General features: G+C 42.7%; 2 protein-coding genes across 3 annotated transcripts in view; one reads left to right on the plus strand and one right to left on the minus strand.

Annotated features, from left to right (window-relative positions):
* On the minus strand, nucleotides 1,672–19,426 carry SYT13 (synaptotagmin 13). Of its 2 annotated transcripts, none has more exons than XM_021403134.1 (6): nucleotides 18,891–19,426; nucleotides 13,914–14,136; nucleotides 11,458–11,592; nucleotides 11,050–11,360; nucleotides 7,464–7,593; nucleotides 1,672–7,181 (listed from the first exon to the last, which is right to left on the minus strand). In XM_021403134.1, the coding sequence occupies exons 1-6, from the start codon at nucleotides 19,071–19,073 to the stop codon at nucleotides 6,877–6,879; spliced, it is 1,287 nt and encodes a 428-aa protein (XP_021258809.1). In that variant the 5' UTR covers nucleotides 19,074–19,426; the 3' UTR covers nucleotides 1,672–6,876. The 2 variants fall into 2 exon arrangements, with proteins under 2 accessions (XP_021258809.1, XP_021258808.1); XM_021403133.1 differs by having other exon boundaries at nucleotides 11,458–11,598.
* The window catches only part of LOC110401736 (astacin-like metalloendopeptidase), a 35,470-nt gene continuing 26,778 nt past the window's right edge, over nucleotides 12,823–21,514 (plus strand). The window contains exons 1-2 of the mRNA XM_021403136.1: nucleotides 12,823–12,862; nucleotides 13,012–13,074. The gene's annotated coding sequence lies outside the window, so the exon portion shown is untranslated. The remainder of the gene's footprint in view (nucleotides 12,863–13,011; nucleotides 13,075–21,514) is intronic.

The raw sequence follows: 21,514 nt of genomic DNA on the forward strand, positions 1-21,514 counted from the left end.
CCTTGAAGTCATGGAGCAATTCAAGTATTACAAATAATGTGCAATTTTCTGGCAGGATTCACTGCAGTGATTAAACTCTGTTTCTGAGCAGTAAGTAAATTCAGCAAAGCCTGGCAGCAGCTGAGGCTTAGCTCCAGCTCAGCAGGAGCAGGGTTTGCTGGGCGCTCGGCTGCCAGTGATGGAAAACTCATCCCTGGGGTTTTGTCTTTGCTCATCAATCGGTAGCACACGAAGCAGGGCAGTGCTTCACTTTCAGCAGATCAGCGGTGTGTGAAGAGTAGGAATAGCAATCAAAACTCATTGCTGATTTGTAATTAGCCTCTTAGAAGTGGTTTTGTGCTGTGGACACTTGACCACTGCTGTTGGCAGTGACTGCCTCCTTGCTGACAGGACTTAAAAACAAGAGTCTTTCATGCAAAGTGTGTGATCTGAGTCATTGTGAGGGAGGGAAGCTTGAACATATTTATCTGATCTAGGACTAAGTTTGCCCTTCATTTTTAGGACCACTGATTCTCATGTCAATATGAGTGAAAAGGAAATTGAAAAATTCCTCTGTGACGGTTGTCATAGCATTAACACCTGGCATGCTCTTCCCTAGCTCTGCTGGTGTCCTGGACATGCTCCACGGGTATCGCTGCGGTTAGCAGCTGGAACTCAGAACTTAATTCAGCAAAAAAAACAAAGGTGTTGTCCCTGGAAACAGGAGGTCTGTGGGGAAAAAGCGCTGTACTGTGGGGCTGGCCCCATGGCAGCACAGGGCAGCAGGCACAGGGAAACATTGCCGCAAGCAGAACTGCTGCCACACAAATGCAGCCACGGCTCATTTACGGGGGCTCTAAAAATATCTGGCAATCAAAGGCTCCCACAGAACAGCATCTGCACTAACTAGGCTTCTCAGTTCTCTGAAGTCCCTCGTTTGAAGTTGTTTTGATCCAAAGGGAAAAACAAGTTTGTTGTCTGCACTGTTGTCAGCCATCGCTGTTTCTGGGAGGATGGTGTGGGGGAGACACGGTGGGCGTGGGGGGTGCAGCCCTCTCTGCGGGGCCAGCAGCAGCCCTCAGCCTCCCCAGATTCGCTTTGTGGTTTCTCACTGTGCTTTAACACTGACTGTGATGGGTGACAGAGTGCTCCCAAACTGTCAATGAGGTAAATATCTCCCACTCCTCCCCCCAAAATCTCTTTCCTCTTTCTTTTATGTACAGCTTTTGATCTCTGTGCCTTGTTAGGAACCAGTGATGGTACTAGGTCAGCTAAACAGGAATTTCCTTACAGGTGCATGATTTGCAGAATATCATCAGCATTCCCTTGAAAGTACAAAGATCAGCAACAAGACTGAATCCAAATTCACTTCTTAGCTTGTTTTCAGAGATGATGCTAGTGTCTGGGAGGAAGCTGATTGCCAGATCCCATTCCCTAACCTCTCTGCAGCTGCAGGAAAGCCTTTATAGCTTTGCTTAGCTACCACCCTGCTGAAAGCCAACAGTTTTTCATTGTTTGGCCAGAACAGGACTCCGCTCCTGGCAGCTCCCTTCTCACTGTACACCCACCCCTTGGTGGGACTGCACACAGGGCCTGCTGCTGCCTCATTGCAGTGTTTTGCCCCTCAGCTTGTGAGCTGCAGTACAGGGGCCTTACCCCACAGTAAACAAACAGACACAATGTGGACACAGTTTGGAATTATTTACTTGTGGTCATTTACATTTTGTGCTCTAATGGTAGACACAAAGGCTGAGTCTCATGCTCTGTGTTTGTGCTTTGGACTGTGCTTACAGTATCATCTTGACAAACAATACCTGCTCTGTGCAATACACACATTTGGACACTGAAGGACTGAGTAAGCAGAAAAGCCTTCTCATGCTGGAAGGACATGAAGCACTATTCCACTTTGCTACTATTGTGCAGTTTGATATTACCAACAGAAGAAACAATATAAAGTGTCAAGTATTAGATTTTGCTCATCATGCTTATCATTCAGCAAACGAACCAAATTTATCTTGAGACTTAGTTACACTTGAAAATACATAAAAGATGCTACCAAAGTTCCACCCTTCAATCTCATCAAACTTCAAACTGACCTCCAAAAGAGTGTAAGAAGCATGGTCCAAGACATCTTGGCTCCCAGATTTAACTAAATGTCATTGTGCTTAACTCAAGCCCTGCTATTGATATCATTTTTAGACTATTTCCCACAACATTGCTTTTTGTGCATCATGTGCTTGCCGGTGACAAACAGTTGGACTATAATGCATAGTATGCAACCTGCAGCCTTTGTGTCTTCGTGCTGCAAAGGTGGGAAGTCACTGCACAATTTGCCTTTTCAGGTGGGCATCATAGGAAGCAAGTAAGTGATGTGACTTGCAGTTTCCTGCACACTGTTTGGTGGGGATCGTGTCCAGAATCTCAGATTCACGGACATCAGGAAAATGTGGACAAACCTTAGGCTCTGTTTGTGAAGCTCAAATTACAAACTCCTCCATTCTGATAAAAAATGTGTCTTGGGACACATAGTACTGATGACAAATCCTTGCAAAATTCAAGGTGCTTTTGTTCAGAGTGTTGAAAGCACAGTAATGCCTGGGAGAAGAGTTGAGCCTGAAAATTTTCCCAGCCTTATCCCAGACTTGTTGAAGTGAGTTTTCCATTAATTTCTGATGTATTTCCGCTTTGCAAAGTGAACATGGTTCCTTTCATCATTCAAGGATACCTGGGACAAGAATTGAGGGAAATACTTCATCTATTTACAAGGCACCAACTGCAACCACTGCCCCTTACAACTGGAGAAAGGGACCAAGGGCAGTAATAAGAATGGAGTTGATGAGTTGGAGTAGATGACCTTAGTGGTCTTTTTGAACCTTAGTGATTTCGTGATTCTGTGTTTTAGGGACAGTCAATTATGTGTGCTTTTACATCTTACCTACAGTAGCACAAATTCCCTAGGGTTTTTGTTGTTGTTGTTTTGTGTGGGTTTTTTGTTGTTGTTTTTTCGTTTTTAATCTCTACAGCTTGTTTGCTTCCAGCCTTAATGTTTCTACATGTTGATGGATTAATAGTAGGCAGAAGGATCAGTGCAATCTCTGAATTGCCATTGGGGAATCTACTGACCTGGCTTCTTTGTCACACAGGTGAATTCAGAACATTAATTGTCATAACTTACTGTCACGTGATATAGAATCATAGAATCTTAGAATCATTAAGGCTGGAAAAGACCACTAAGATCTTCTAGTCCAACCATAAATGATGACACTGAGAATTTCCGGATACTTTTTGTTTATATATATAGTGCTGCCATTTACCACAATAGCTCTACAGTTCATCTGCTTGTACCAATTTAGTTCCTACAGCCCATGGGGTGCTGGGGCTCAGGGCATGCAAGCACGGTGAAACATGTGATGCAGGCAGTTTTGTGGCATAAAGGCAGGGCACTGCACAGGCGCAGGAATTTGATGACAAACAGCTCCTATTAACAAAGTTCAAAAGGGCCAGGGTTGGGCGTCCCTGCCTCTCCAGTACCACACGTACGCAACATTCCTTCTGTTCATGGGAGCCAGCACCCTTAACTGCACTGCCTTTCAGTCCCTAGAACGGCTCCTGCCTCGTTAAATCAACACCTGGCAGCCTCTTAAGACTGAGATGAATGCAAAAAGCATTCTTTCCCAGGCTAAAATGCCAGACAATAAAAAAGATCCAGTCAGGAAAGATGCATACATTTGTTCCCATTTCAATTGCATACAGCAAAGGAAGGAACAACACCAGTCTTTAACTCTGATGATACCACTTTCTGTCTTAAGACTGTTTTGTGGTTAAGTGCGTGCACATATCTTTCTCTGCTATAAAAGAGGACATTATTTTTTTCACAGGAAAATCAGATTTCAAGAGGCTATTTTTTAGGTTCTGTAGGATTGCTATCTAATTACCGGGTGTGCCAGAATCACCAGGGGCAGAGGCAGACAATGCTGTTTACAATCAGTCACCAAGATGTTATAAAAGGTTCATTAAAATAAGCAGGAGGCAGAACTAGAGAAATCTCTTGGCAGCAAGACAAATATTTGGCCCTTCAGGCTTTTCATTGCCAGCCAAATAGGATCATACCATGAAGCTGTTCTTCTTATCATTATCCTAAAAGGAAGAAAGAACTGCATTGCTGCCAGGAACTATAGGTAGAATAAACCAATGTGACAATGAATTTTGCACTTAAATGGAAATGATTATTCCAAATCTATAGGAATATGTGCAGACAACCGAACACAGAACACAGAAACTATTAAGAATTTGCTATCAACTATGTTTCTGCTATGTCTAGTTTCCTCACAGGATCCTACAGCTCCTTCTTAATAAACAAAAACCCCTAGAACAAAACAAGAATTCAATTTTCTTTCTAATTAAATCTCTCCTAGCCAGTGGAGCAATATCAGAGATTAAACCATTAGCTATAATATTCAATGTATTTTGATTTTTTTTTTCTGCTTGTTTGTTTGTTTGGTCAAGGATGTTTTTATCTCTTTCTTCAAAGTGACCATGTAACTCACTGCTACACCACCTATAATGAGAATAGCAATGTAAAGATAACGTTTTTTCGTGTTCATTTTCCTTGTTGATCTGTTCGGCTCTGTTCAAAGCAGGATAAACTACAGCAGGATTGTCCAACACCATGTCTAGCCAGGTTTTGAATGTCTCCAAGGATCAACAACCTCTCAGAAACTTGATCCAGTGTTTAATCATCTTCACATGAAAAACAAATGAAGAGTTCTTTCTTTCTTTCGTTCTTTCGTTCTTTCCTTCTTTCCTCCTTTCTCTTTCTTCCCTTCTCTCTTTCTCTCTTTCTTTCTTCTCTTTCTTTCCTTCTGTATTTTTCTCTCTCTCATTCACTTACAGTTTCATGTATTGTAATTTGTGTCCATTGCCTCTTATGCTGTCACTGGACACTGCTGAGAAGAGTCTGTCTCCATCTTCTTTTCTCCTATCCCTGATCAGGTACTTAAACACACAGATAAGATTCCCCTTGAGCCTTCTCTTCTCCAGGCTGGACAGTGCCAGCTCTCAGCCTCTCCTCGTACAAAAGATGCTTCTCTCCCTTAATCATCTTCATGGCCTTTTGCTGCACTTGCTCCAGTAAATCCAAATCTTTCTTGCATTGGAAGCCAACAGGACACAGCACTCCAGATGTGCCCTCACCAGGGCTGAGTAGAATCGCCTCCACTGACCTGCTGGCAATGGTTTTCATAATGCAGCCCAAGGCACTGTTGTACTTCTTTGATGCAAAAGCACACTGCTGGTTTATGTTTGACTTGGTTTCCACCAGGGCCCAGGTTCTTTGCAAAGCTGTTTTCCAGATGCTTGGCCCCAGCCTTGTAGTGAAGCTTGGAGTTGTTCCTCCTCAGCTGCAGGACTTTACATTTCATACCACTGCAGAGTGGTAGCCTTCACCTGACAATTTACTAGACTTGTTTGGCTAAACCAGCAAAATGGGATTTATTCTAGATAAAGCCCAGTTTAATATTTTGAGTTAAACAGAAGATCAAACTGACCCTGCAAAAAATGAAGTTCTCAGAGTTTTTCAGTGATACAAATCATATGATTCTGTTTTCAGACTTTTGGATGTCTTGTCCCCATACAAGTCCCTCAGAACTGTTTCTACTACTTGAAATAAAGTGGTAGAACAAGCAGTGTGCTTATGAGAACATAATATCATTGCTGCCGATGCCAGCTTTTCAGTCTATCCAGACACTAGAAGAACAGTAAATAGTAACATTTAATCCACGTCAAATCTTGAAAGTGCACACAAAAAACCAAACCCTAGAGAGTATGTCTGGTCAGTTAATTCTTTCTGTCTGAAAGTGATGAAATATGTGGTTGTTCTGAAGGGTTTTCTTCAAGTAATGCAGGTATGAAGATTTGAGTGTGATAGTTAACTTCAAACCAAAACCATCACTCAAATGCTAAGGTATGAAATGGTCCCACTTCTTTTGTCTAGATGCTGCCTGGAATATGATTACTGTATTTGAAACTTTTTCAAATCAGAAATTCCTAGAGAAGAATGTCAGTAAGCAGAAGGATTTGGTCCTAGTTTTTGGAGGTAACATCAATAATAACTTGTTGTCCACGTTTATCATCTTCCTGGGTGATGTAGAAAGATAGAACAGATAGGTAATTTGTTAAAGGATTCTGAAACTTTCATGCTTTCAACAGTTTTCACGAACCCTAAATCTAAGGTATGAAACACTCTAAGAAACAAAAGCGAAGGAAAATACTTGACTTCTGGTTTGGCAGTGTTTGCTTCAAAGTCTACACTGGGTAATAGAATGACTGTCTCTCCCTCTGTTCCTTCTCTACTTACAGATATCCATCTAATGCATGTTTGTCTATGCTTCCACCTGGCTTCTCTCTCTTCCGTACTGCTACTTTGGGTCAGAAGCCAGCATTAATTTTGTGATCTTCATTTCTCACAATCTTGCAAAGCATTATGAAAAACAGCGACTGGCAAAATGACTGCTGCATGTTATGGAGCCAGCCCCCACCAGGGAACTTGGGTGAAAGTGCCAGATGCCAAGGAGCAGCTCAGATTTCTGTGATCCCTCTGATCCCCTCAGCTTCTCTGCAGAAACTGGGAAGGAATGACAGTGGGCAGGCTAACAGAAGTAATTCAAATCATCCAGACAGCCAAACCCTTTACTTGAGAGAACCACTTGGTTGGGTGAGCAATTGTCCTCTAAATACTTTTTCCAGATGGTTTCCTTTGGCAGGCAATCAGAGAGGATGGCCTACGAAGAATGCTGTGCCAGGCCACTTGGTGGATGGGAGAGTAGAAGGTGAAATGCAGCTTATTTCCCCACACTCAGAGGCTTGGTGGAAATCTGGTTGGCAGTAGTCATAGTGTGCCTACATGTGGAGCTGGTGCCACATGGCAATCTGTCTCCTGGGGTTCCTCAGCATTTCTTCCCAGTGGTTCCTCTCTGTGCCTGTGACATGCAAACCCAGGCTGCACTTGCCGAGCACTTGGCTTTGCCCAGCGCCATCCTGGCTCAGCATTTCCAGCTCCACACTGGAGGCACGTAGGAGCTCATGAGGCACCTCAAACATGATCATCTCATTCCATACGGGGTTGATCTTGTGCTTAGCACGTTTGGTCTGCTTCTTCTTCAGCTTCAAGGACTGATGCCTCAGGGTCACCTTGACAGAAACATCTACAAAGAAATCAGAGAAACTGTATTATTGAGCATTTAATAAAATGAATGCAAGAGAACTTTAACTAATTACATCAGGCTGAGTAAGAGAATATGAGAAACACTGATCTTGGGGTTTTTAGCGTTCCCTTTTTAAAAATTGTTCAAATCTCTTTAACTTTCTAAGGCAATTGTTTTTGTTGTTTTTTTTTTTTTCCAGTAAACACCATATTTCCCACTTTCTTTCTAGATTTACTTCATAGCAGAAAAAATAACCTCAGCTTTTCTTGCTATTCCACTTACCATTGCCAAGTAGGTCTTTCAGCTGCTTGGAATGGAGATTTTTAGCCTTAATAATCACCACAAGCAGGCGGTTTGCAGCTGGCAGGTAGCTGATAGAGAGCAGAACTTCCCCATGGCCCGTAGATGGCTCCTGGAAATGCATAAAGAGTTAATTTTGTCTACAGTCTGGGTCTAACATTAGGAAAACTAAATAACACAAGGGGATGAATTTAAGGTCATAGACTGACCAAACTGTCTCCCTGTCTCAGTACAGGAGACTTCTCCAGTTTAACTGGATCAGAACAAACCAGGCAACATATTCAAGAAACCTCCTTTGCTCACAGGGAACAGAACACATTGGTTACTTCTTTCTTTTGCTACTGGAAAGCAACTGAGGGGAAATTCAGGTTAGATGCTAGGAGGAAATTCTTTATTTGAAGTGTGGTGATGCACTGGCACAGACTGTCCAGTGAGGCTGTGGATTTCCCATCCTGGGAGGCGTTCAAGGCCAGGTTGGATGAGGCCCTGGGCAGCCTGAGCTGGTGGGTGGCAGCACTGCCCATGGCAAGGGTTTGGAACTGAGCAGGCTTTGAGGTCCCTTCCAACCCAAGCCTTTCTATGATTCCATGAACTGCTTCTGAACAGCTATTTTCAGTGGAATATTTAATCAGAAGAGAATTTGGGGCAAAATTCTGTGTAAGTATTCCAATCATTTTGTGAGAGACTATCTAGCTGTCCTTGGTATATATCCCCTACTTCTATTACTGCTCTTTTTAATTCACTCATCACTTTTGTGAGGGGTCTCTGACCAGACATGGTCCCAGGTCCACACTGCTTGATTGTTAGGTTGCCTGGGAAAAAGTAGGTGATGCCTTGGCTTGTGCCACCCAACTACCCTGGAGTTGGTGTTGAACTTTCTTTGTCAACCCTATCTGGTGGTAGAAAAAACAAAAGCCAACCTAAAGCCCTCGTCAGCTCAGCACAGTGCTCTACCCTTCCTCTGTTCTGGCCTCCCTCCAGCCTGTGAACAGCTATCCCTGCTGCCCCAGTGAGATTAACCTCAGGGTAAATGCTCTGAAAAATCAAGCATTCAACTCATGGGGCTGCACGTATTTCATTTTTGGGTTCTTTGATTCCTTCCCATTAGCAATTGTCCTCTTATCCTCCTGACCTTTATTCCCCTCTCTCACTTGCTCTGTACAAATATCCCTGCAGGCAGAAAAAGAGGGAAATGACTGCTCGCCAGCTGAGCTCGCTTTGGAAAGCAGCACCTCTGCTATGCAAGGAAGGAAAGGAAGTGCTCGCCATGCATGCAGAGCTGCAAGCCTATGGTGAGGGGTGAGAGGAACGTAGTTACTCTCCATAAGTTCAAGATTGTGACAGAAATCTGTTTTGGTGTGAGGTTAATGACCCAGAAGAGACACAGAAAGCCAATGTCAATTCAATAGACTCCCTCTGGACTCCTTAACGTGATCTACAAGCTTTAGGACAGACAACCCTCCTCTAGGCCATTTCTGTGCTCTCCACTTGCAGTTCTAAGTGAGCCATAAATATTTCAAATTAAGTTTTCACCGGGTTACTTCCAACAGGCAAGGACAGGCCCTCTGTATGCTCCCCATGAGGTGATTGACTCTCCAGAAAGCATGGCTGTCATCACTGTCTGGTTTGAATGACTTATTTGTCGTGCACAGTTCAGGTGGGAGGCCATTAGCAAGGAAGCCTGAAATTCAATCCCAGATCAGTCTGAGTAAATCTTCCTTCATGCAGTCAGGTAGCAACAAAGGGCTTGTATACGTTTCACTTAAATAAATCCTGCCCTAAATGCAAGTGCATCTTAAAAAATAAACACAAAAAGAGGCAGATTTAAATGGCTGTGTGTCCCTGATAAATACAAATATCACCTTAATACAAAACCGTAATTTTGACAAGTTATGAACTGCTTTTGTTTACATATCCACCCTGTATCTCACCAAGTCTCACTCTATAGCTCTTGGCTAGATGCTGGTTACTGTAGCTCCACACACAGGTGAATGCTGTAAAGGCTGAGAGGCTGGGTACGGCAGCGGGCTGTAAATGCACATACACACATGTGCACTTGTACACACTGTGCACACATGCCACATGTTGTGCTTATGGCTTTTTAGCCTCTAATATTCTGATTGAGTTCTTGACCATCCTGTATCCACATGAAACCAAAACTGTAATGGTTGGTTTCTGCTGGAGATTTGCATGAAGAGACTGAGCCGAAGGTTCTTCTCCTTCTCCCTCTTTCTGTGCACTGAGGATAACAGGCATCAGGGGGTCAGTGGTGACTTACTGTGCAGGGCACCATGAAATCACAAAAGGAAAGGTGCTATGCAAGCAACCACTATCATCACTGTCATTAGCAAAGCAGTGGGAGGGAAGGAAGACAAGATAAGGACATCAGTCTGCAATATCTGTGATTTGCATTGCTCACAGCACTCTGTGAATTCCTGAATACTAATTACATTACCTGGTTAGCTGCAAGCTCCCCTCTGAGCTCTTTCTCTTGTGTGGGAGAATTACCAAGAGGATAGGAGTGAAATTTCTGCAGCTCAGTTTTCAAGGAAATGTCAGACTTTAAACAAAGCCCACTAACTTTGTTCCTGGACAGGTGCTGTCAAAAATAGCTGCTCTTTTTTTGATCAGCTCTTCTTCACTGCCTCCCGCTCTGGTTGTGAATGAATGATTCAGGATCTGTATATGAGCTATCTGCGCAAGGGTTGGCTCTCTCAGGTCCCAGATGACGCAAATTCAGCTTTCACTGCACATTCTCAGCTCAAACTGGGGCAATACAGTTCAGCAGTACAGTTAGTGTTAACCTTGCAATGTCAGCCTGGAGAATAAATGAGTGCTGTCCTGTTTCTGCATGTACCCGGAGTGCCCAGTATGCCAGGACTCTGTCAGGTGTATATGAGTGAAACTCGACCATCACTGCGAACTGGTTGCTCCTTGGGTATTGTTTATAAAGTGGATACTACAGTAGATTGGGGAGGATGGAGGGCTCTATCTATCATGATTTAGGGATTTAAGTAATTATGACTTACATTAGAATAATTTCTTTTGGACATCCTTTTTTTTTCAGCAGAAAAGTTCCCAGATCTTCTGCCCCTCTCTCAGCCAGAGGTTTTTCTTTAGAGTAGAGTAGGTTGCTATCAGGTGCCCTACCCACACTCAGCTCTGCAGAGGAGGCACAACACAGCAGCTGAACTTTTGCTAGCACAGACCCTGCATTGTTTACACACAGAAACGCACGTAACTTCCAGACACAGGCTTTGAATTGCAGATATCAGTGTCAGATTATCATGTAATTGAGGGAGGGGGAAAGGGAGTTTTAACACATCTTAAATTCCGGGAGCTGTAGATGAAGGGGCTGGGCTGATGGGCTTTTGATTGCTTTCTGAAATGGTTACATCTACAGAGAGTTCTATTATGTCACCTTTGCGGTCACACATCGCCTCTCCAAACCTGGGTCCAGGTGCACAGAGCCACCTACCCATGGACATGCAGCTGTGTTGGAAGAGGGCTTCTCTTGTCCAGACAATAACTAGAGCCTCTGGACTAGCGACACAGGCTGAGCCCATACCTTCTCTGGGGTCTTTAGCCTTTCCCACTGGGCCATCCGGAAGTCCTCCATGTTAGCAAGGCTCAGCTTGAGTTCCCCCACAATGCTGTGTCTGGAGAACTTGTCACAATTTCTCAAGGTGAGAGTCAGTGTCCCCTCTTGCATCTCCTCCTCGGTTAATGGGAATCGCAGGGCCTCCTCCCAAAGGGTGTGAAGCACCTTCTTCTTCAGCTCTGTCTGGGCTTCAGTCATGCCAGATTTGCTCACCAGTGTGCCCAGTATGTAGCAATGGCAGCCAGCTTCTTGGTCACTACTCATTTTGCCATGCATAGCTGGAAAAAAAAAGATTGACTGTAAGTACCTCTCATAAAGGGTAGTCCTGAAGAAGTCCAAATAGAGAATTGTTAGTAGCAGATTTCTGCTCCTTACCTTCCAGAAGAGCCACACACAGCTCGGCTTTTTGTTGATCATATGTGAGGGAATAGCGCAGTTCAGGGACCTGGTTACAGCTGGCTGCTCGCTCAGGCTTCAAGTGCTCCGTGACACACACATCCTTTACCACACCTGGAACTGAAGTAACCCCATTAGCAAGGAAGTCTTCACCTTCCATGAAGGACTAATCCACCTTGTCTTGACTCAGCTCTTCTGAATCGTAGAATCATAGAATCATAGAATTGCTCAGGTTGGAAAGGACCTTCAAGATCATCAAGTCCAACCGCAACCTAACCATACTGCTCTAACAATGTCTTACTATTTCTGCACTTTGTATGCAGGAATATCACTTCTGTTCCTTTTTCTTCCCTAATCATAACTCCTTTTTGCTGTCTTCTCACACTTCCAGTTCCTTCTACAGCACCTGGACAAGCTTCCTGCTCCCTCCACCACGTGTTCTAAGGTGGTTCACATATTTGCTCTTTCACCTTCTGCCTAAACCAAGGTACCTAAACTATTCACTTGTTACTATATCATTTTATATATATATTTTTACACACATTGGTGTATTATACCATTGTTATACTTTTAAATGAGAATTTGAGTCTGCTTTAGAGCTACTATTTGACTCTTCATTAATTAAGGCCTTTATAACCTTTTTTTAAATTTATTTTAACACTACAGTCTTTGTCATGCAGGAAGCCAATATGACTTCTATTCCCATAGCACTTGACCATGTTGAAGATAGTGAGCTTGGGAAGGTGTGAGGCAGTTTCTCCACATATGATTTTGAAGCTGCATACACATTTCATACTGGAATAAAGCAAGAAGCAAGACTAAAAGGGAAGCCGTGGCTTTTTGTCATCAAAATCTGTTATCCGCCAGGTCAGTTCTGACTCACATAGAACATAATGGTGAAACATGCACATTTCATCCTAAAAATCTCAGCCACAGTTCCAGTCAGTTCAGCGTGGCACCAAAAGGAGAATGCAAAAAATCTTGCTTTATTTCAGCAATACTTGAGCTATGAAATCAGGCACAGCAGGAAGCAGGCTTGTGCCATTAGCAGTACAGAGGGGCTCTTACACACTACCATCATCTTTCAGGCTCTCCACCTTATGATTGTCTTCCTGACACCCAAAGATGTGTCTCAGACAGTCTTTTCCTCTAACACAGCTGCTTCCCATGTGTAGAGGAAATGCTAAGTCAGGGCTTGAACCAGTGATTGAGCACCTAGTGGGAAGGCAGGGCCAACCTAGGGCAGCTCAGGTGCAAGCAATGCACCTGAGTGACTGGAAGGGCCGGTGCCAGGATCCACCCCTTCCCAGACCTCATTTAAGGGTTGGCAGTGAAGGTGAGTGTATCTTGCTGAAGATCCCTGTGTACTTGAGGCCTTCTAATGGTAAGCAGGCTTTCTTCTTTCATTTCTGTATCTATGGCTGCTATGTTTAGGCTTGTCTTCATTTGTTGTAGCCTAGGATTGTGCCACCTCGCTATTACTGCTGAGCTTTCCAGCACATTATAGCTCCCTGGTTTTTTTTATACTTGCAGGTCTCAGGTGGAGGGCCTTCAGAGGGTAATTCTCCTCCCATAACAACAAAAATACTCTCACAGGTAATTTAAAAAAAACTCTCATAAGTCATGATAGATGGCATTGTGTCTCTGGCAAATCTTCAGGAAGGTTCCTTTAGTAGGGTAGCACAGGAACTATAGGAGTCAATTAAGCTGTTAAAATGATAGCTGTGAAGGTAAAAAAAAACACTGTGGAAGCAACCCAGACATACTACCAGATGTACATAATCAACACTGCATTTTCTCATAGGCTCTAGGAGTCTTGTGTTCCCGGCTGTGGCATGCTAGCTTTTGGGTTGGCTGGAAAACAAGAATGCTGTTTGGCAAAAAGTGTCTGGAGTGTCAGCCTTTGGTTTCACTTCACATTACAACAAACCAAGACCATCTCCTGGAACTAGTGGAATAAAGAAGCAGTGAAACTAAAGTAGAAACTTGAACTCATTTCACTGATGCTTCTGAAAAGCGCTGTTGTTGGACAGCTAGTGGCTCTCCTGGAGGGGCAATTCTGCCTAGTTTTGACCAGGTATTCTATACATTGTGGCAACAGTTCTTGGCCTAACTTCACACTAAATATATGCTTTTCAACATAACATCTGCTTCCAGTGAGCCAGATTCTTCAACAACAACGGAGTATTTATATAAAAAATACAACCAGTTGTAATTATGGATTTGTTATGTACATTTCCTGATGTGTTCCATGATAACTTAATATTAACACATGCATTTAAAAAAAAGCTCACAATGCTCGTGATAAGAGAGCGAAAAGCACCCCATGTCTTCATTTCCTTGTTTATTATTCTAACTACTAGTCACATGATGTTCAAAGTATTAGATCTGTACCCAGAAAAGAAATCTTTAGTCTGAAGACCAAACTTTCCTACCGTTTTGAGGGAGAACAAACAGTTCTTCATTGACTTGTATCTTCATCCTGTTCTCATCCAAAACAGCGTGTTTTACAGTAACTGGTTCTTCTGTTGTCTTCAAGGAGTATTGTGTGTAGTTAACAACTTCAGGTGAAGTTACAACTGGTTTGGGGCCATAAATGTTAGGAAACTTCAGAAGAGCTCGAGGCTGGACTGGCTCTGCAGTTTTCTTAACGTTGAACTGAAAATTAAAACAATACTTATTATTTTGCACTAATTCTTTTGATTCTCTCCATGTCAAATAAGCTGAGGCAAAGGGAGATAAGATGGTGTTCCCAGTCATTCTAGCTGCCATTGTTTCTTGGGTTAGAGAAACCACTGCCTGCCTGTCTGTATGTCAAGAGATTTTCTTGCCAAATCTGTTAGCCTTCTGTTTGGTATACATCTTTTTGATCAGCAGTTTACCATTACCTCTGATTTATACAACATTTCAAGTAACCTTACAGTAAGCATTTGAAAGGCAAAGGCATGGGTTGCAGTAAGCAAGTATAGCCATCATGTAAAAAGACTAAGGAGAAATGGCTGAGTAGGCCAGCCCTGCAACAGCATTCCAAGGATAGTAGAGTTGGTGGCCCTATCTGTCTCTGGGATTATCTGTTGGCTCTGAGGACCAGAGCTCCACTTGACACCTAGAAACGCATTTCTCCTTTATTCTGTGGGGACTGACACTTTGAGTTTGTTCTTATTGTTTCATTTCTCTACTGATTGCTGAACATGATATCAACAGAAGAACTTGAAAAATGGTGTAATGCTCTGGCAGACTGGGTGGAGGTTGACACAAAGAGTTATATTCTCTCCCAAAACAATGGAAAATATTTTAGTGGAATGTAACAGTGATCTTTTCTTGATGTCACAGGAAAGAATCCCATCTGCTTACAACTGAAATAATTCCTGATTCTTTTATATTTGGATTCATTGACAGGAAAGAACAAAAGATGATTAGCAAATGAATCTGACCCCTCTCATCAGGTTTTGTTAATACTTCCAAAGCATGTAAAAGGAAAGCGGAAGTAAGACTGCCATTTTGTTTGATTATTGTGCACTGGGATTCTCTCCAACCCCACTGCCTGCCAACCTGTTCTTTGTTCAGTGTAGAATGGAGGTGAGCCAAAAAGTATTCAAACTGTAATTAAAGTTTTTCATTAGTCTCATTGTTTCCTATTAATAATGAATGTAGATGGTGCCCTGAAGCACTTGCCTGTGTTGGGATTTTGTGATCCCAGTAGGTATGTCCTGAGGGAGATCAACTATTCCTCAAGAAGTAGAGATTAAGAAAGAGAGCAGTCTTGGACTCTAGATCTTTAGTCAATACTCTGCTTTTGGAGATCATAGCACTACAGTTACATGGACCTGGCAGTGATAAAGAGCTAATTAGGCCAGCAACTCCAACTTCTCAAGGCAGCCAGTGCACCGATATTTAGGAAGTCCACTGTGTAGCAGCATTTTCTCTTATCTAATTTTAAGGACACTGAAACAGAAGTGAGTTGAAAAAGAAACACATCACTGCGTGTAGATCCCCCCACCTGAGTTTAGATATTATGTAAGCTGTATAGAGCTGATTTATAATAATGATGTAGTGAGATCCCTCTTTTAGAGATGTGAGCCTTACCAGTCCTAAAATACACAGGAAGTTTTAAGTAACTTATCCAATTCTTCCATTCTTCAGAACTAAGACAGACCAATCAACCAAAATATGATAGGAACTACTAGACAATAGCTTGGGAAAAAAACAGGATATTTTCCTTTTGCAAGGACTCTAAGCATTCACAAAGCATGTGCCATTGCAGCCAGTGCCCGTTGTTCTTTCTCTCTTGACCCTACTGTATGAGGCTGATGTTCTAGCCACTGACTATCGCACCACAGCAGCAAGCCTGGGTTGCTGTGTGCATCTCGAGCCTGAAGCACTTTGGAATCCTTCAGGATGAAAAACATCATACAAACTGGAGGTGTTGTTAGTACAGTCTTTTCCTCCACTTGCTAAAAGGAAGACATTTAGTCAGGAAATCCATCAGCACACTAAGCAGCAACTAAGAGCTCCACTGGGTCTAAATATTCTTCTAGTCTGTCTGCTCTGCAGAATTAGAGATGAGAGACATATGCGAGCGCAGTGGGACTAGCCCACCCCCTCTTCCAACTGCATCTGCCTCTGTTTATTATTTTTGCTGCCAGCTCTGTTCCCAAGTGCTGTCTGCTAAGCTAGTTGCAGCCTTTGCAGCAGCAGTATCTTAAAAACAGAAGAATTCATATAGTTCTACGTAAAATGTGTGAAAGCAAAGAAACCAAAATTAGCCAGGAGGCTTCAGCTGACCCTTCTGGGTCCCTGCCTATTGTCATTCAGACAACACACTAGATTGCTGCCGTTGCTGGATGTGTTCAGGCATTTTAACCTGCACCTTCTGCTGACGTTTCACACATTTACAGCGGTTATTAATTGTTCTGTAGATGTATCTTTGTGTTTGAACTCTTCCTTCTCAAGTATGCAGGACATGTCCATGGGGAGCCTCTATCTATAGTAAATAAAAGCATCAGTGTCATGGGAGACATGCCAAGTAAATAAAATGCAGTCTTGCATCATCTTTCTATTGTCAATTCTGTTTATCAGAATCAGTGGCCCTGACAAGCTTCAATAATTAAGTATGCCAAACACTGACTAGGACATACAGCATATTAATGCAGTTGGAAAAAAGTCCTAACAGGACAACTTATATCCTCTGCATCTATGTTTATAACTGAGGCACAAGCTCGGAACTCAATTTGAGATTTTTTCCTTCAAGAAATGGAGAATAATTCTGATTCAGTGAAAGCATAGGAGAATGCATATGCCTGGCAACAAAACTATTTAAATTGGATAGAACTGTTAAAGATACAGAATATGCAAACTATGAATGTTTTGCTCTTTCTGCCACTGAATGTTCATTCGGTTGCAATAATTTGTCCAGCTTTCTTTAAAAAAAAAGTCTATAATGCTAAAAACAAAGTCATTTGGGTAAGAGTGATACACTGAGGGTAGGCTGAATAATTTGATGTATTGGTCAAACACTGGGTTAAGTTGTGGCAAAACCTTATAAATGTAGAAATATTGTGAGGACTGCAACCCATGAAATGCTGGGTACTGGGGGCTTAATTGAACTTAGGGGCATGATCGGACTTCTTGGTGACTCAGTGGTTATTTCAGTTGTGCAAAAAGTATGACACCTTGAAGGACAAGCTCCAGAGTTTATTAATGCTTTCCCAAAATGTTTCACAAAAGGCTGTGTAAAATAAAATATCCATTCCAAATTTGAAGTTCAAGTAATGATTTGGGAGGTTTTTGAGGTTTAAAAAAAACAACCAAAAAACAAATCTTTTGTATAAAGATACTGGGGGGGAAAATACTATGCAAAGTGATGATGACTATGTAAGTTCCATGCTTCTCATTCACTTTAACAATAAATTTGGGAAATCTCAACATTATTGCACTTCCTTCTATACAGACGTGTTAGACAAGGAAGGAGTCTGGAGAAGACTTGACAGAACTATCAAAGAGTGCAGATAGCAGGTGAAATTTGTCCTAGGAAAATGCAAGCCAATACTAGAAAATGTTGACTGCTCTTGTGGAAGAATGGTCAGAATTAGCAGCAATCTCTAGAGAAGTCCTAAGCTTGGTGCGGATGTTCATTCAGTTGTGGTCAGTGGATCCTCCTCTAATCCCCCAGCAATCAGAAGCTATTGTGATGCTATTCTGCATCATACGTTACAATACAAATTTATAGATATGGTCATCTTTTTTTTTCAGAACAATCTGCAATAGAAGCATGAGTGAGGCTCTTCTTTACTGAAAGCTGAAAAGCAGTACCCAGAGAAAGACTGAATATATAATTACACACATTACAGAGATGTTCAGTTAGGACTCCTGCTACTCTCCTTAATACAAAAGTAATAGGCAGTTCAGATAATTAAAAGGCAAACAAAGGTGACTTTTATACAATGGATCACTGGCCTTTGGGCTTGGTTGCTGTGGCATAACATTTGGCTGAACAGCCAGATGGAAGTGGTATGGGCTTAGGTGCATGTAAGCCTTGAGAGCAACAGCCAACAGGTAATACTTCCAGAGACAAATGGGTTGCTGTAGCTCATGCTGAAGACTGTAATCAACCAAAGAAATCAGTCAAACACTTCCCTTTGAAGGAGGGCTTCCCATTAATAACTGTAATAGAAGGGTCCTATAATTCCCATTGCTCTCTCTTGCACTCGTCACAGGAATAAATTGAGATATTCTGGATTTTAACAGGCAAGGGTGCCTGACATTACCAGTATGTCACACTGCTCTTACAGTGAGTAAAAAAGCAAACCACAACGTGCTGAGATTATCCAGCCATCACCACCCAGATTCTCACTAGCATTTTTATTATTTCAATGCCTGGTTTTAACTTCACCAATAATTAATCCCTCCAGTTAGAGGGGTGGAGGAAGGAAGATTATCTTCATGAGAAACCAGCCATTGAGAGGGAACTATCCTGTAGGAACCATGAGACACTGTGAATAGAGCCAGATAAATAACTGGTACAGGAGATCCCAGTGGGAGCCTTTTCTTTACAATGCTGGATGCCACCTGGTAAAGTCCAGCCTTCTGTCATCAGGAAATGATTTCCCCTGTGACCAGATTGACAGCTGAGAAGCATGTTCAGACCTCGTTCCCCATTTTTACTATTAGCAGCTTTCTCTTTGGCAGTGTGGCAACTGTCTGCTGCTCTGGTAATTCTGTGGGTCACCCAGCTCCCATCTCTGTTCCCCTCAGTCCTCCTCCCATTAACATGATGTTACGTCCTGAATGCAGTAAGCCGATAAATAGGCAGCATAAATCACATGCTGAGCAGCCTAACAGAGAAGTTACATCTCCCCCCCCACCTCCCTGCATTTAAAGAAAAAATCATAGAGTGAGAGATGGTGTCTTACTTGCTGGGCTGGCTGAAGCACACTGGGCTTAGCATTCTCCATGTCCTCATCTTGGTCCTTTTCTGAGAGTCCTTTCCCAGGTTGTTTGTATTTGCAGAAGCAGGTGAGACCACAGAGGGCAAGGATGCTAGTTGCAGTCCCTAAGGTAGCCCCAAGGGCAATAATTGGGGCAGACAAAACCATCGTCCTGAGCTGCACAGGAACAAAAAGCAACGAAAACCTGTGACTTCTCCCTGGGAGAGCAGCTGTTTTACATCCACTCCGATTTCTAGCCTGGCTTCATTCTCCTTGGAAGTCTGAAAACAATTCTCTTGTGCAGCAAAGAAAAGGGACCAATCTAGAGACAGAGATAAATCATCCCACCTTTGCTAGGCAACAAGGTTCCCTTTCTATCCTGATAATGATGTTTCTGCTCCAGGTCAGGTAGAGGAAATAGTGCTTGTGGTAGCTGTAATCATATGGCTGCAAACAGGCAGTTTTCATTGAAGCCTGTTCTCCAGCTCCACTGGGAAAAGTCTGATGTGTGATAGAGAGGAAAGACGTCAGCAGAAGGGGCTGGGCCTTGCTAGCTAACTCACAGAAAGAGCATCCAAATATTTGATCGGCTCCCTAGCTGTCTTTCTGAGGGGTAGCCTGCTCTTTTTCTGCAGAGATTGAGTTTTTCTATTTTAACATAAAGATAGTGATTGTCAGAACTGCTGGCCTGAGTCCCCTGGTTATGATAGCACTGCATGGGAGCACTATGGTCAGAACAAAGCCTGTGTGTATGTCAGGCAAAACTTCTCAACACTTCAAAGGGTGGGGAATGAATACCTGTGAGAATTAAACACTGTCCCACACCTCAGCACCTTCCCCTTAGAGCGCAGGTCTGCACCTTTCAGAGCTGCTTTCTCCAGCGTTAGCACAGAACAGCATTTCTGTTCAAAAAGACAACAGAGAATCCTATCAAACAAGGTACACTGATGCATATGCTTTTTCCTCTGGAGAGAATGAGAGAGCAAAGGGCATATGCTGAGTATTAGTCACACTGCTTACTACACCAGTGTCAGGCAGTGAGCCAATGAGCACAGTGAAGGAACCCACTTGAATAGACCTGAAGGGCCACACACTTCTCTCAGTCTTTCTTTGACTCATTTATTTTTGCTTTCTTTCTCAGACTGCTCAAGTTGGAGGAGAGAAAAATCAATTCCATTTCTCAATGTGTTTCTTGTGGCACAAATAACCATTTCCTAGGGCACTTCACAAGGAGTACACAGTGGCAAGAAAATGGTTGTAATTCTGGGTCAGTATGTAACAGCCTGAGTGAAACTAATAAGCAAGACGCCAAATGTTCCTTATACGGTTCTGGAAAAAGTAGCCAGTTCTACTGAGAGTTTCTTTGTCTTTCTAGTTTGGAATATAGCTTCTGTCTGTGGATCAGGAAAAAAGTAAACTCTATACATAGAATTGTTCAGAAAATATATATATCTATATTTTATCTTTCTGCATCTCAAGTTTAGACATGCTTTTTTTTTCTAACTTCTTTGCTCCTTTTACCGATTAATAATGACCACTCGCTGACCTTTGTTCAGTTAGAGATGACATGTTCACCTCCCTCTCACAAAGCTTCCCTCGCACATCCAACTCACATTTTAACTGATAAAGACTCCTTTCACACTGTGTGTTCTATCATCTTGCTCCCTGCTCACTCAACAGGGTTTTCCAGATACAAGTCTTGACCTCTGCTTTCCAATTCACTCAATTCCTTTCAAGAAGAGGATCGTGACAGACTCCTTATCCAGAGACAATTCCCTGATATTCTGCTGAGCCCATGGAAATGGACCTTTCCAGCTCTGCCCACAGAAGGAAAACCTTGAGTGTTTTCTTCTGCCTATACAAGAACATAAAAGTGACCAAACCAGGCTGGGCCACTGGCATATCTCAGTAGAAGGAAGAACATCACATTCAGAAAGTTTGATAAACACTTTCTTTGCTTCCTAGTCTTCGTGGCTCAGATGCCTTAAACAGCATCCTCATGATTGACTCTGCTGATCTGATCTTTATGACACAGGCAGACATTTGCAACCATTTTCTGACTTACCAAATAAATGCAACTACTTCATTCATCCTGTAGTTGGAGTGTAACTTCGTAAAGAGAGTGCCATGAGGTCTTATCTTGAAGTTGAAGAATTTCAGGTTGGATATTAGGAAAATTTTCTTCTCAGAAAGAGTGCTGAGGCAGTGGCACAGGCTACCCAAGGAGGTGGTGGAGTCCCTGTCCCTGGAGGTGTTCAAGAAACATGTACATGTGGCACTGAGGGACTTGGTCTAGAGCGGTCACAGGCATGGGCTGATGGCTGGACCAGATGACCTTACTGGACTTTCCAACATTCATGATTCTATGCTTCTATGATTCTGTGAATGTGCCATGTTGTCAGGGTCTTTCACCACTGCTGAAAGGAGGTAGGAGAGGGGAGAATCTGAAAGAGGACAAGAAGGACAGGACACACAGTTTATAATGCCTTTGGTTTCCTCCACAGAATGGGTGCTTTCTAAAGGTGCTAATGAAATCTGAGACAGCTAAACCAGAGGTCCCTGAGATTTGGAAACCACACAGAAAAGAAGAAGACACTGTTAAGTGTAGA

This window comes from Numida meleagris, chromosome 6 (assembly GCF_002078875.1).
Source record: "Numida meleagris isolate 19003 breed g44 Domestic line chromosome 6, NumMel1.0, whole genome shotgun sequence".
Lineage (NCBI taxonomy): Eukaryota > Metazoa > Chordata > Aves > Galliformes > Numididae > Numida > Numida meleagris.

What these genes read in the sequence shown, in the direction of transcription:
- SYT13 (XM_021403133.1), bottom strand. Translation starts at nt 19,073, where the DNA reads ATGGTTTTGTCTGCCCCAATTATTGCCCTTGGGGCTACCTTAGGGACT. An exon ending in GTTTGTTCTCCCTCAAAACG is followed by an intron (nt 11,599 to 13,913) that starts GTAGGAAAGTTT and finishes GGGTTACTTCAG; the next exon opens with TTCCAGGTGTGGTAAAGGAT. An exon ending in GTGTGTGGCTCTTCTGGAAG is followed by an intron (nt 11,361 to 11,457) that starts GTAAGGAGCAGA and finishes TTTTTTTTCCAG; the next exon opens with CTATGCATGGCAAAATGAGT.